The sequence below is a fragment of the Bufo bufo genome, chromosome 9 (genome assembly GCF_905171765.1).
Source record: "Bufo bufo chromosome 9, aBufBuf1.1, whole genome shotgun sequence".
NCBI classification, from domain to species: domain Eukaryota; kingdom Metazoa; phylum Chordata; class Amphibia; order Anura; family Bufonidae; genus Bufo; species Bufo bufo.
In genome coordinates, this window is record NC_053397.1 from 34,662,373 (window position 1) to 34,674,827 (window position 12,455).

At 44.4% G+C, this 12,455-nt stretch overlaps 1 protein-coding gene across 6 annotated transcripts in view; it reads right to left on the bottom strand.

Moving 5' to 3' along the window:
• ABHD6 (abhydrolase domain containing 6, acylglycerol lipase) overlaps positions 1 to 12,455 on the bottom strand; it is a 79,607-nt gene that overhangs the window by 6,816 nt on the left and 60,336 nt on the right. For 5 of the 6 annotated variants that reach the window (XM_040406846.1, XM_040406843.1, XM_040406844.1 and 2 more), the window contains exons 2-5: positions 9,786 to 9,926; positions 5,620 to 5,776; positions 3,995 to 4,108; positions 277 to 409 (exon numbers count right to left, since the gene is read on the bottom strand). In XM_040406846.1, coding sequence (XP_040262780.1) covers positions 277 to 409; positions 3,995 to 4,108; positions 5,620 to 5,776; positions 9,786 to 9,904 — 523 coding nt within the window. In that variant the 5' untranslated portion in view covers positions 9,905 to 9,926. Of the gene's footprint in view, positions 1 to 276; positions 410 to 3,994; positions 4,109 to 5,619; positions 5,777 to 9,785; positions 9,927 to 10,423; positions 10,515 to 12,455 lie in introns of those variants that run through there. The other variant, XM_040406845.1, reaches the window with a different exon arrangement.

The following is a 12,455-nucleotide window of genomic DNA, read 5'->3' on the forward strand; positions in this document are numbered from 1 at the left end:
TTTGTACAAATTGGGGGGACAGGACAAACGAATAGAGGTTACAGATGCTATATACAAACCACAATACCCTACATAAATAGTAAAAAAATAAATAAAAAAAAACACACAGCAGCACCCCTGTTGTCCACAGGTTGTTCGCGATATTGCAGCTCTGTCCAAGTGATTGCAACAGAGCTGAGCTGTAATACCAGGGGTGGTGCCGTTTTTGGAAGAAGGCATGCCAACCTATAATAGACCTGCCGGTACAGATTGATAACACGCAGTCAGTGCATTTACCTGCAGGGCAGATGAGAGTCAGGCTGGAGATGTCAGAGGGATACAGGGAAGCATAGACCCCAGCGACACATCCCCCCATGGACGTGCCCACAAGATGGAACAGCTTTTTATTCAAATTTATGCTTTCAACAAACTGTCGAACAAAAATAAAAAAAATATATACATTTTTTATACTATCTTCATTTAAAGAACAAATCAGGAATGAATGGAAAGACACATACTTATCAAGTAATGAATTTATGGGCTAGGGGCACTTTTGCTAACATTATTTTATGGCTCCAGTGCATTTCAAATGCAAACACTGAATTAAAAATACCCTAACGTTTTGTGTATACAGCTCCCATGCAAACCAATGTGTCTCCATGGTTACACACTACAGACACAATTCTGCCCTCATCTTACTCTCTTCTGTTTGTCCCCATTTCTGTCAACCTGAAGGCATAAACCAGATACATAAAAGCCCACTTAAATGTTGACCTTGACATTAGAGGGCCATACATCCCATATGGCAAAAGGGCTGTCTGGGATTTTATCTCTGCTGACCTATCCTCGGGACAGGCCATTAATATCCCTCCTGGCATCCCTGCTGATCAGCTGTTGGAGAGGCTGCAGTGCTCAGCTCAGCCCATTCGAGTGAATTAAGCTGCAGTACCAAGCACAGCCACTATACAATGAATAGCACTGTGCTTGGTGCAGTATGCAGAGCTGATCCAGGAGTCGGAAACTCACCAATCTGATATTGCAGCACCAGGTAGGTGGACAGTGGAAGGGCCATAGACAATGAGCACTTTCATTGTGGCAAAGGGGTTAGGTTAAGAAATTGGCATTGGGGGATGGGGGGGGGGGGCGCAGTTTCAGTTTTCGCCTCAGGCAGCAGAAAGGCTAGGTGCACCCCTGATTTTATTCCGCTGTTGGGTTCAGTTTTGAAAAATATATACAAGGTGACCAGAGCTGGGAAAGCAACCTAGCAGTCCCTGCTGCCTGGCTAAGCCCCTTTGGCCCTGTGTCGCATTCCCCCCACAAGTACAGCACTTACGCAACAGAGACCATCACACCACCATGTGAAACAGATGAAAAAAAATACCACTTCATGTGCTCATGGGGGGAAAGGATCTGGAACAGGGCCAAGGGAGCTTAGACCAGTAGAAGGGTTGCTTTTGGGCTGCTTTGTTGGCCCCCTCGGCTAACAGAATAGGGACCCCACATAAAAGGTTGCCTTAAAGTAGCCACTGGCCTCACACAGTTGCATTAAAAGGTGTAAAATGAACCTTATGTTCAAAAACAAACATTTTCTTAGCAGCAGTAGATCACTGAAAATATTTGAGTCAATCTACTGACGATTGCCATACACTGAATCTGTCAGGGAGCTGCTCTGACGGCTCAATCTGTCCTTTCCTGACAGCTCAAACACTCACTTAAAGGGATTGTCTGGGTTCAGAGCTGACCCGGGCATATCCCCTTCTTCACCCAGGCAGCCCCTCTGAGTTGAGCATCGGAGCATTTAATCTCAAAGGCTTTTTCCGCAGATCCAATGACGTACCGGTTCTCACCATGGGAATGCTAGGCGGAAGCTTCCGCCTAGCAGTGAGCCCGGTGAAGTCACCGGCACTAATGGGCAGGCTTTAACGCTGCCCTAGCCTGCAAAACAGCTAGGGCAGCGCTAAAGCACACCCATCAGTGCCAGCGGCGTCACCAGGAACACTGCTAGGCCTTTGCCCTGAGTGATGCAGCGCAGGGTAAGGGAGAGCATCTGCGCATTTCCACTCAGAGGGGCTGCCTGGGTGAAGGGGATATGTCAGCTCTGAGCCCGGACAACACCTTTAAGCAAACAGTCTGATTAGAATTGACCTATAATGAGTGCTTGAGAGCTGTCAGGATTTCAGAGACAAGGGCTACAAATCCAAAAGGTAGAGAGCAATCGTCAGCAATTCGCACTGAAACTGAAAGCTGCACAGCAGATTTTTTTTTTTAATAAAGACCAATTGAAAAAAATATATTTTAGCCCAAAAGGTGTCCATAGCCTTTAAATCGTACTTATTAGCTGCAAAAACCCTGGCTTATTACCCATTCACTTTACTAATCGTAAAAAAGAAAAAAAAAAAGAAAGATTTTTATTTGCCTTTTTCTTTGTAGACTGGTTGATCTGACATTCTGTCGAGCATGTTACACATAAAAGTCAGGACTCTATATTTAAAAAGGGATTATTATAGTTTGAAGTCATCGTGATTTTGTCTTTGGTTTTTTTATTCCTTCTATTAAGTGAAAAGATGAAGCAGATGGAATGTAATCATCTTACGTGCAGCATGGCAGGGAAGATTTTAATCTCTAAAGAATTACAGAGCTGTGGCATATCTCTGAGTGAGAGGGTGACATGTGCTTATCCACAAGTGCAATCTATCAAAGTGCTATTAATGTGATTGTGTCCAGGCTTCTTTTTGCCTTTACATTTGTAAAATACCTTATGCAATGTTTTGCATAGGAGCCTGATATCTGTCAAGGTTCAATGTCCTCTGATAATACGGATTCCTGGTGCTTTATTATAGACAGATACAGTGGCGTAACTAGAGTGCTATGAGCCCAATGGCAAACTTTGGATCGGGGCCCCTCCCCCACAGCTTGCCCGGTCACACACTCGGTGTCCGCAATTGTCACACCACTGGTCCCTGATCGCCCAGTAATGACTCTCACTGCCCCCCAGTAGTGCCCCCCACAGCCTCCAGTAATGTCCCCAGTAGTGTCCCCCACAGCCTCCAGTAATGGCCCCAGTAGTGCCCCCCACAGCCTCCAGTAATGTCCCCAGTAGTGTCCCCCACAGCCTCCAGTAATGTCCCCAGTAGTGTCCCCCACAGCCCCTTGTAGTGTCTCCGACCGCCCACAGTCTGTAACGCGGCCCGGCATTTTCACTGTACTTAATGCCGGGCCCCGTCAGAGCGCTCATCTCACCTGCATGATATGCACTCCAGTCTCTGGCGCTGCCTTACTAAAACTAGTCACAAATTAAGCAGGTGGGCGGAGTCTGACTAACATAGGTTAGGCTCCACCCACCTGCTTAATTTGCGACTAGTTTTATAGTGTGGCAGCGCCGGGGCCTGATGCTGGAGGCCTAGAGACTACATGTAAATGAAAATGCATTAAGGGGTTAAAAGGGGTTTTCCAGTCTCCCGGTATTGCTGACCAATCCTCAGGATAGGTCATCAATATCCGATTGGTGGGGTTCCGACACCTCGCACTCCACCAATCAGCTGTTCCCTGTAGCCTCCGATGCTGAAAGGAGAGCTTTGAACGTAGCCAGAAGCACAGCGCTGTTCAAAGTGTAGTGGCTGTGCCGAGTTACTGCAGCTCCGCTACCATTCAAGGTGCTTCTTCTAGAGTAGGCGGCTGAAAAGCAGATCATGGTGATGGGGAAAGTTGGACCCCCACTCATCGATATATTGATGACTTATCCTGAGCCTGGAAAACCGGATAAAATAGTGAGAGGTCAAACCTCACCGCTATTAACGGCCATGTTGGAGCTTCCACATCAGTGTACTATTACTGGTTGGGAAGTACAGGAGAGACAGAATCTGTGCTTCTACTGCCTCTCTTTTCTGTTTAATCTATTGCTAATATCAGTTATCTGGTTATCAGCTGGTAATACAGGCTCATCGTACAATTTAAGAAGGGCATGAATTAAAAGCACTCCCTAAGAGACCCTCCCTTCGTTATATTCAACACGTACCTGGTGTATTCTTTTCGCCTGCCCACTGTAGGTGTAGTCGTCTAAAGCGGAGCGCGTGGTTCCGTCATGTCCAGGCATATCCACACAAATCACGTACAAGTTTTTAGGAAGGAACTGTAAGACGTATGGAATTGAGAGTCGGCACAAATGTTAGGCTAGTTCCACACCAGATACCGCCGCTCACCGCCAGTCCCTTTTGACTATAATGGGATTCGGACAATTTCTGGCACAAGCACAAAATTTTGGCCGGAGAAAAAATAAATAAAAATATGATGCTTTTAGTCAATGGACTCCGACGGTGCGCAGCCCTATTCGGCTAGGCTGGATACAGTGAACTCCAGCAATTTGTTCCTCTGCCAGAATAACCTGCCAGATAGCTTTACTAACTTAATTTAAGGATTACAGATCATTTAGGCCCTGATTTATCAAAACTAGCAAGTGCTACACCGGTCTTGATAGGGCCTGCACTGCCAGAGAAGGCATGTCATTCATAAATGACATGCCTTCTCTGCCAGTCTGTGCCCGGTGTGAAGATCAGATTTCAGCTATTATTTAAACCAGTTTCTAGGGTAAATAATGATGAATATGCCAAGGGCAATGGGCCCGCCCAGACCTTGCCCCCTTTTCAGAAACTGGCAACGGTGGCGTAAAAAAAAAAATTTTTTATATATATATATATATATAAAATTGCAAAAAAGGGCAGCACTCCAGAAAATAAAAGAAGAAAAAACTTTAATTACCCATATGTGGGACAGGCCTGTCCCACATATGGGTAATTAAAGTTTTTTCTTCTTTTATTTTCTGGAGTGCTGCCCTTTTTTGCAATTTTATCTATTTGGATTGGCTTTATCCACATTGGGCCAGCTGCACCCATAGCTTTTCCTCTGACGGTGCTGCCACTGAACTTTTTTTGTTTTTTATATATATATATATATATATATATATATATATATATATATATATAAAAAAAATTAAAAAAAGTGGCAAAAATCAAAGGAATATTCTCAAGAAAGATTACATTTTTTGGGAGAGTGCACTGGTAGACTCTTATAGATCACAAAGGAGAGAGACAGCGGCTATCCAACAATTGAGAGTTCCAGACCTTTGTGGCTTAAAGGGAACCTGTCACCAGTTTTATGGTGTCCTAACTAAGGGCAACATAAATAAGTGACTGATTCTCTTAGCACAATGCTGGGTCACTTTCTTTAATTGACCCAGTCAATCTGCCAACATCTTGTATTGAAAAGCTCCAGCTGATAATGATGAGTCATGAATATTCATGAGCTCCTGACTCTCCCCGCCCAGGGGAGTGGATATAGTGCTGAATTAAATATACGCTGGACTCAATGACATCACGCCGGACTCAAATCAGCTCATTAGCATGCGGCATCTTTGTGTGTATATTATGAGGTAACCATCTGTCACACCAGTAAGTGAATACATCTAAGGTACTTTATAGTAGTTAATGATTGTATATAATTAGTTAGATTATAATCAAATATCCACATGACAGGTTCCCTTTAAGCTAGAAAAATCTATGCCTTAGGTTAGAATACCCCTTTAAAGAACCCCAACGAAAGACTAGTGCAACAAAATATGGAAGGCAATACAGATACCCCACCCACCTTGGCTATAGCCAGCCACATGTCTTTATGAGCAGAGAACCCATGTAACATGAGGATTGATGGCTTTGGCCCTGGTCGTCCACTGGATGTGTAACAGAAGGTGTAGTTCTCACAGGTGACATACTTGACCTGCATCCCCAAGGCCCTTCTCCAGTACCTGAAATGGAACCACAAAGATGTTACCACTGGTCTTAATACAAGAACCTTGTCCAGAGCAGGATCAAAGTCTGTAAAGTCCATTTATTTCTTTTTAAAGACACGAAGTTAAGAGAAAATTCTGCTATATGACACCTAAATAGCATAGCCATATAGTGTCAAACTGTCATATTGTGCCTAACACAACAGTTCCTGCATATCTTATAGTCATGCCTTCAAGTACTTACAGTGCCTTGAAAAAGTATTCATACCCTTTGAACTTTTTCACGTTACACCCACAAATTTTTATGTATTTTATTGGGATTTTATGTGATAGACCAAGACAAAGTAGCAAGTATATTCAGCCCCCGAGTCAATATTTTGTAGGACCACCTTTTGCTACAATTAAATCTGCAAGTCTTTTGGGGTATGTCTCTACCAGCTTTCCACATTGTTTTGCAAGCGGGTATGGACCCACTGCGCCACTGACTGGCTATACTCTGGAGGGGCGCGACTAAGCAACTACCTGGTCTTCACTAGAGCCTCTGATGGTGAGGACAGGCTTGGGCCGTTAGGCTAGTTGCCAGGTGCCACTCCAGAGCAGTCCCCGAGTCAGTGGCAGTGTCAGTGGCAAGCACGTGGTCGGGGCAGGCAGCGATCCAGCAAGGTCCGTAAACAAGGTCAGAGGCAGACGGCAAACAAGCAAAATCCGATAAATTCAAAAGCAGGATCTGGTACACAGCAAAGCAAAAAACTTTCAAAAACACCTTCACACAGGGAACTAGACAAACTAGTGACCATGAGTTGCTCAGGCATCTTCCTGGGGTAGGAAGCGCCTTGAAATACCTCCTGCAATCCAGCCATAGGCTGGTAAGACAGAGGGCGTGTACAGGTGAGGAGAGACACCACAATGCAAGCCCTAACAGTACAGGTCTCCAGCAGGAAGTAAACTCTGGCATGGAGCACAGATGCAACAGTCAAGCTACCTGCACTTGTCAGCACGGCGCATTGGCAGCAGGAGGGAAAAGGGGAGCCCGGCACCCGTGCCTGCGGGTAGGGGCAGCAGCACTGGCACGGAACGCTGGGCTAACACATCTAGAGGCTGCAATTTTTGCCCATTCTTTTTTGCAAAATAGTTGTAGCTCAGTCAAATTGGATGCTATGAACAGCAATTTTCAAGTCTTGCATATTCTTAATGAGATTTAGGTCTGGACTTTGACTGGGCCATCTAACACATGAATATGCTTTGATCTAAACCAATCTATTGTAGCTCTGTATATCTAGGGTCGTTGACCTGCTGGAAGGTGAACCTCCACACGAGTCTGAAGTCTTTTGCAGCCTCTAACAGGTTTTCCTCCAGGATTTCCCTGTATTTAGCTCCATCCATCTTGCCATTAACTCTGACCAGCTTCCCTGTCCCCACCACCCTGTTTCACTGTGGGGACAGTGTGTTCAGGGTGATGTCCAGTATTAGTTTTCTGCCACACATAGCATTTAGGCCAAAAAGTTCAACTTTGGTCACATCTGACCAGGGCACGTTCTTTCACATGTTTGCTGTGTCCCTTACATGGCTTGTGACAAGCTGCAAACAGGACTTATGGTTTGCGTTCAAAATTGTTTTCTTCTTTCCATTCTTACATAAAGGCCAGATTTGTGGAGTACACAACTAATAGTTGACCTGTGGACAGATTCTCCCACCTGAGCTGTGTATCTCTGCAGCTCCTCCAGAATGACCATGGGCCCCTCAGCTGCTTCTCTAATTAGTGCACTCCTTGCCAATGGTCATGTCTTGGTTGGTTTGGCAGATGATGGATTGAACAGAGCTTAGTGAGATGTTCAGAGGAGCTTAGGATATTTATTTTATAACCTAACCCTACTTTACACTTCTCCACAACTTTATCCCTGACCTGTCTGGTGTGTTCCTTGGTTTTCATTATGTTGTTTGATCACTAATGCATGCTACACTTTCCGGGTTTTTATTTGTTTGTATCATTTTCTTTTCACTTCACGCCCACTTGCTAATTTGTCTTGATCTATCACATAAATTCCCAATAAAATATATTTAAGTTTGTGGGCGCAACTTTAAAAAAAAAAAAAAAAAAGAGAAAGAGAAAAGTTCAAGTGGTATGAATACTTTTCCAAGGCACTCAAAAGTCCTATACAGTACCCAAGTAATAACACAATGCGCATCACCACAAAACATCAAGACGGTCTTCCAGAGAGGAAATTTAGAGCCATGTTTGGGATCACACCACACATTATTTGGACTTAATAATCAAGTTCTCATGCTCCCTCTATGGTGGCTGCAGGTAGTCTCAATTTTACTGTAACTATTTCTAGAAAGCACCTTTGGTGCTCTTACCAGAAAAACTGAACTTTGACTGCAATAAACTCATTAGAGAGTAATCAAAACAGGTTACCGTACTCAATGAGATGTTAATGGGTGGACATTCACTTAGAGGGAAATGGCTGTAAGTAGTGGCGTACATAGAGAAGTAAGGACCCTATAGCAAGGATCAAACCAGGGCCCCACACAGGACAAAAGGGTTTCTGCCTAAACCATTTTCAATTACTTTTGTGCCATTTTTCCACTGCCTCATTTGCTAAAAGTTGTTCCTTTAGAGCAGCGGTTCTCAACCTAGGGGTCGCGACCCCTTTGGGGGTCGATCGGCCCTTTCCGGGGGGTCGCCTGAGGCTTCCTATTGCGGGTCGCCCGCACAACGGCAGTGGCAGCGGCCCCTTATCCTCGCACATAGGAAGTGATGTCCTATCACTGCCTGTGCTTGAAGGAGCCTGACGTCTGGACTGTCTGCTGAGGTCCGAGTTTTTTCGTTAATGACACCGCCGCTGAGCACCACTGCCACCAATGATTTAATTGAGCCTGGCTAATTTTATTTTAATTATTTGGATGAGCAAGGCTTAATTTATTTGGGGGGACATGAAGCACCGCTGATTTATTTATTTGGGGGACCCTGAGCACTTCTGATTTATTTATTTCGGGGACCCAGAGCACCATTGATTTATTTATTTGGGGGGGACCTGAAGCACCGCTGATTTATTTATTTGGGGGACCCTGAGCACTTCTGATTTATTTATTTAGGGGACCCTGAGCACCATTGATTTATTTATTTGGGGGAAACCTGATGCACCACTGATTTATTTATTTGGGGGTACCCTGAGCACCGCTGATTTATTTATTTGGGGGAGACCTGAAGCCCCGCTGATTTATTTATTTGGGGGACCCTGAGCACTTCTGATTTATTTATTTAGGGGACCCTGAGCACCATTGATTTATTTATTTGGGGGAAACCTGATGCACCACTGATTTATTTATTTGGGGGTACCCTGAGCACCGCTGATTTATTTATTTGGGGGAGACCTGAAGCCCCGCTGATTTATTTATTTGGGGGACCCTGAGCACTTCTGATTTATTTATTTGGGGGGGACTTGAAGCACCACTAATTTATTAATTTGAGGGGTACCCTGAGCACCACTGATTTTTTTAATTTTTTTGGGGGGGGGGGGGTACTGTGAGCACCACTGAGTTATTTATTTGAGGGGTACTGTGCGCACCACTGATTTATTTTTTAGGGGGTATTTGTTGTTTATTATTTATTTTAAAGTTATTTATTTGATTTACAAATATTTTGTATTTATGCTAAAGTTCTGTGGTTATGAATGAATACTTGTGTATTTGAATTAACATTTGGTGTATTGGTGTCTGTGCGTGTTTTTGGTGGGTCATCATACCAGTAGCAAAATTAGTTATGACGTAGCAAGGAAAAAAATGTAATGGTTGGGGGTCACCCCAACATGAGGAACTGTATTAAGGGGTCACGGCTTTAGAAAGGTTGAGAACCACTGCTTTAGAGGGTAGAGTCCTGACCAAGTTTTCACTTCCAGTAGAAGAGGAGATAATCCCAACTATGACTGGGCCCCCTCTTGCCCTGGGCCTCATAGCAGTCGCCTGGTCTGCCGCTATGGTAGTTACGCCCCTGGCTGTAAGGTTAACAACGGCGTTGTAGGCTTACCAGTAATAAATTCTTAGGAGTGCAGCCGGCCAAAGAAAGAAAGAGGTCACGAAAGCCAATATTGGGATAAGCAAGGTACCTCCGGCGATGAGGAACATGTTTAGCACATCCAGATCCATATTCCTTCTGGTCAGACCCTGCCTGAAAGAATTATAGAAGAATTTAGAGGTTTTTTTTTTTACTTTTGCAGGAACTTTTTTTGCATAATATATAGTACAGAGGACATATATATATGGATGGCATATGGTTATGTGCAAAACTAAATAAATGAATATTTCTGCAATATAAGAAAGAAAAAAAAAGTTCTACAGAATCTGAAAATAAGCTCTGCATACCCAGTCTCCTGCAATCTGTCCCAGGGTTTCAGGATACAATGGATCGGGAGCCGAAAAGCAGGAACTTTTTAACCCCTCAGCCTTTTTTCTGCAGCTGAAAGGCTATTTATGCAATGCTCTAATTCCTACATTTACTAATGAAATCTGAATACATGACCATCAGCTTAATATGCAATACACACAGTGCAGCAATACAAGGCTAGAACTACAAGTACCATAATAACTTGCAGCATACAGGCGTGTATCCTAATTGTATACCTGCCGCATGATATTATACAATGATCCTGATTATTGCCGCCCTACCTGCTTTCTGTGCTCTGCTATTACATAAGCCTCCATATGTGATTTGATGCATGAAAAGTGAATACACCGTCTAGAACCGAGCTCAGTGATGACGCCGATCGCTCCTCTAATACACAGACCTCCGTGATAGAACCAGGCTGTGTTTGGAGCTCTTGCCGCAGTCAGTCCCTATCCGTCAGCAGTTTTCTCCTCGAGATCAGCATTATCCAGGTTACCAGAGCTGCAGATCTCACAGCCATACAGTATAACTGAAGCCCACACCAATCATCTGCTCTTCTTCCAAGATCCCCCCCCCCCAGCCCTTAGGGTGTCAAGATCACCCTTCTGTGGAAGAACTTACAAGAAGGATGCCGCTGTGCATGTGTAACGCCCCGCTGGGGGGCATTACCACTCTTTTTGCCTCATCAATATCTCCTTTGGTTGATCTAATGCCATTGTGTGTATTCATCTCATATCCTGCAAAAATGTATATTTATTTCCTATGAAACTGTTGTATTGTATGTAATGTGCCTGGTTCACCATCAGATGGCGGCAATATTAGAAGAGCTAGTTTAGGCCTCGTTCACATCAGTTTCTCCTTTTCGTTCTCCGGAGCAGGGCGGATTCTACAGATAACCTAACTTAGGTCTCAGTTATCTGCAGAATCCGTCCTTTCCGTTCTCCTGCTCCTCAACGGAGCCGGAGAACGGAAAGGAGAAACAGTGATGTGAACAAGGCCTTATCTGGAATGGAACCTTTTTGTCCATTTTATAGCTCTTTAGAGAGGGAGGAGGTTAGTTAGTGGAAGGTCAGTCTAGCCTTCCCCTTCGTGGGGAGAGGTTGTGAGTAGTCGACCCCCTGCAGGAGCTTGTCCCTTCTGGGGGAGCCCTGCCTAGATCAGCAGAGCACCATCAGCTCTGCTGGAACAAGAGAAAAGAGCCAAGAGCCTTTCACACGGGCGAGATTTCCGCGTGGGTGCAATGCGTGAGGTGAACGCATTGCACCCGCACTGAATCCGGACCCATTCACTTCTATGGGGCTGTGCACATGAGCGGTGATTTTCACGCATCACTTGTGCGTTGCGTGAAAATTGCAGTATGCTCCTCTTTGTGCGTTTTTCACGTAACGCAGGCCCCATAGAAATGAATGGGGCTGCGTGAAAAATCGCAAGCATCCGCAAGCAAGTGCGGATGCTGTGCGATTTTCACGCACGGTTGCTAGGTGACGATCGGGATGGGGACCCGATCATTATTATTTTCCCTTATAACATGGTTATAAGGGAAAATAATAGCATTCTGAATACAGAATGCATAGTACAATCGGGCTGGAGGGGTTAAAAAAAAAAATATATATATATATTTTAACTCACCTTAATCCACTTGTTCGCGCAGCCGGCATCTCTTCTGTCTTCATCTGTGAGGAAAAGGACCTTTGATGACGTCACTGCGTTCATCACATGGTCCATCACCAGCGTAGTGACATCATCAAAAGGTCCTTCTCCTCACAGATGAAGACAGAAAAGAAGCCGGCTGCGCGAACAAGTGGATTAAGGAGAGTTAAAAAATTATTATTATTATTTTTAACCCCTCCAGCCCTATTTTACTTAGCATTCCGTATTCAGAATGCTATTATTTTCACTTATAATCATGTTATAAGGGGAAATAATACAATCTACACAACCTTGAACCCGAACCTCAACTTCTGTGAAGAAGTTCAGGTCTGGGTACCAGAGTCATTTTTTTATCACGCGCGTGCAAAACACATTGCACCCGCGCGATAAAAACTGAACAACTGACTGCAATTGCGTACCTACTCGCGCGGGTTTGCCGCAATGCACCGGGACGCATCCGGACACACTCATGTGAAAGAGGCCTAAGAGAAGCCAGGAGGAAAGGTTCCCTGGATACAGATAAAAGATAAAGACAAAGTCAGACTACAGCAAATAAAGTTCAGCAGAAAGGAAAAGTTTCTATTTAATTCTGTCAGTACATCAGATTCAAAGAGTGACAGATCTAGCAGAGCCGAGATTGAGTGTTTGCCAACCAAAAGTTAA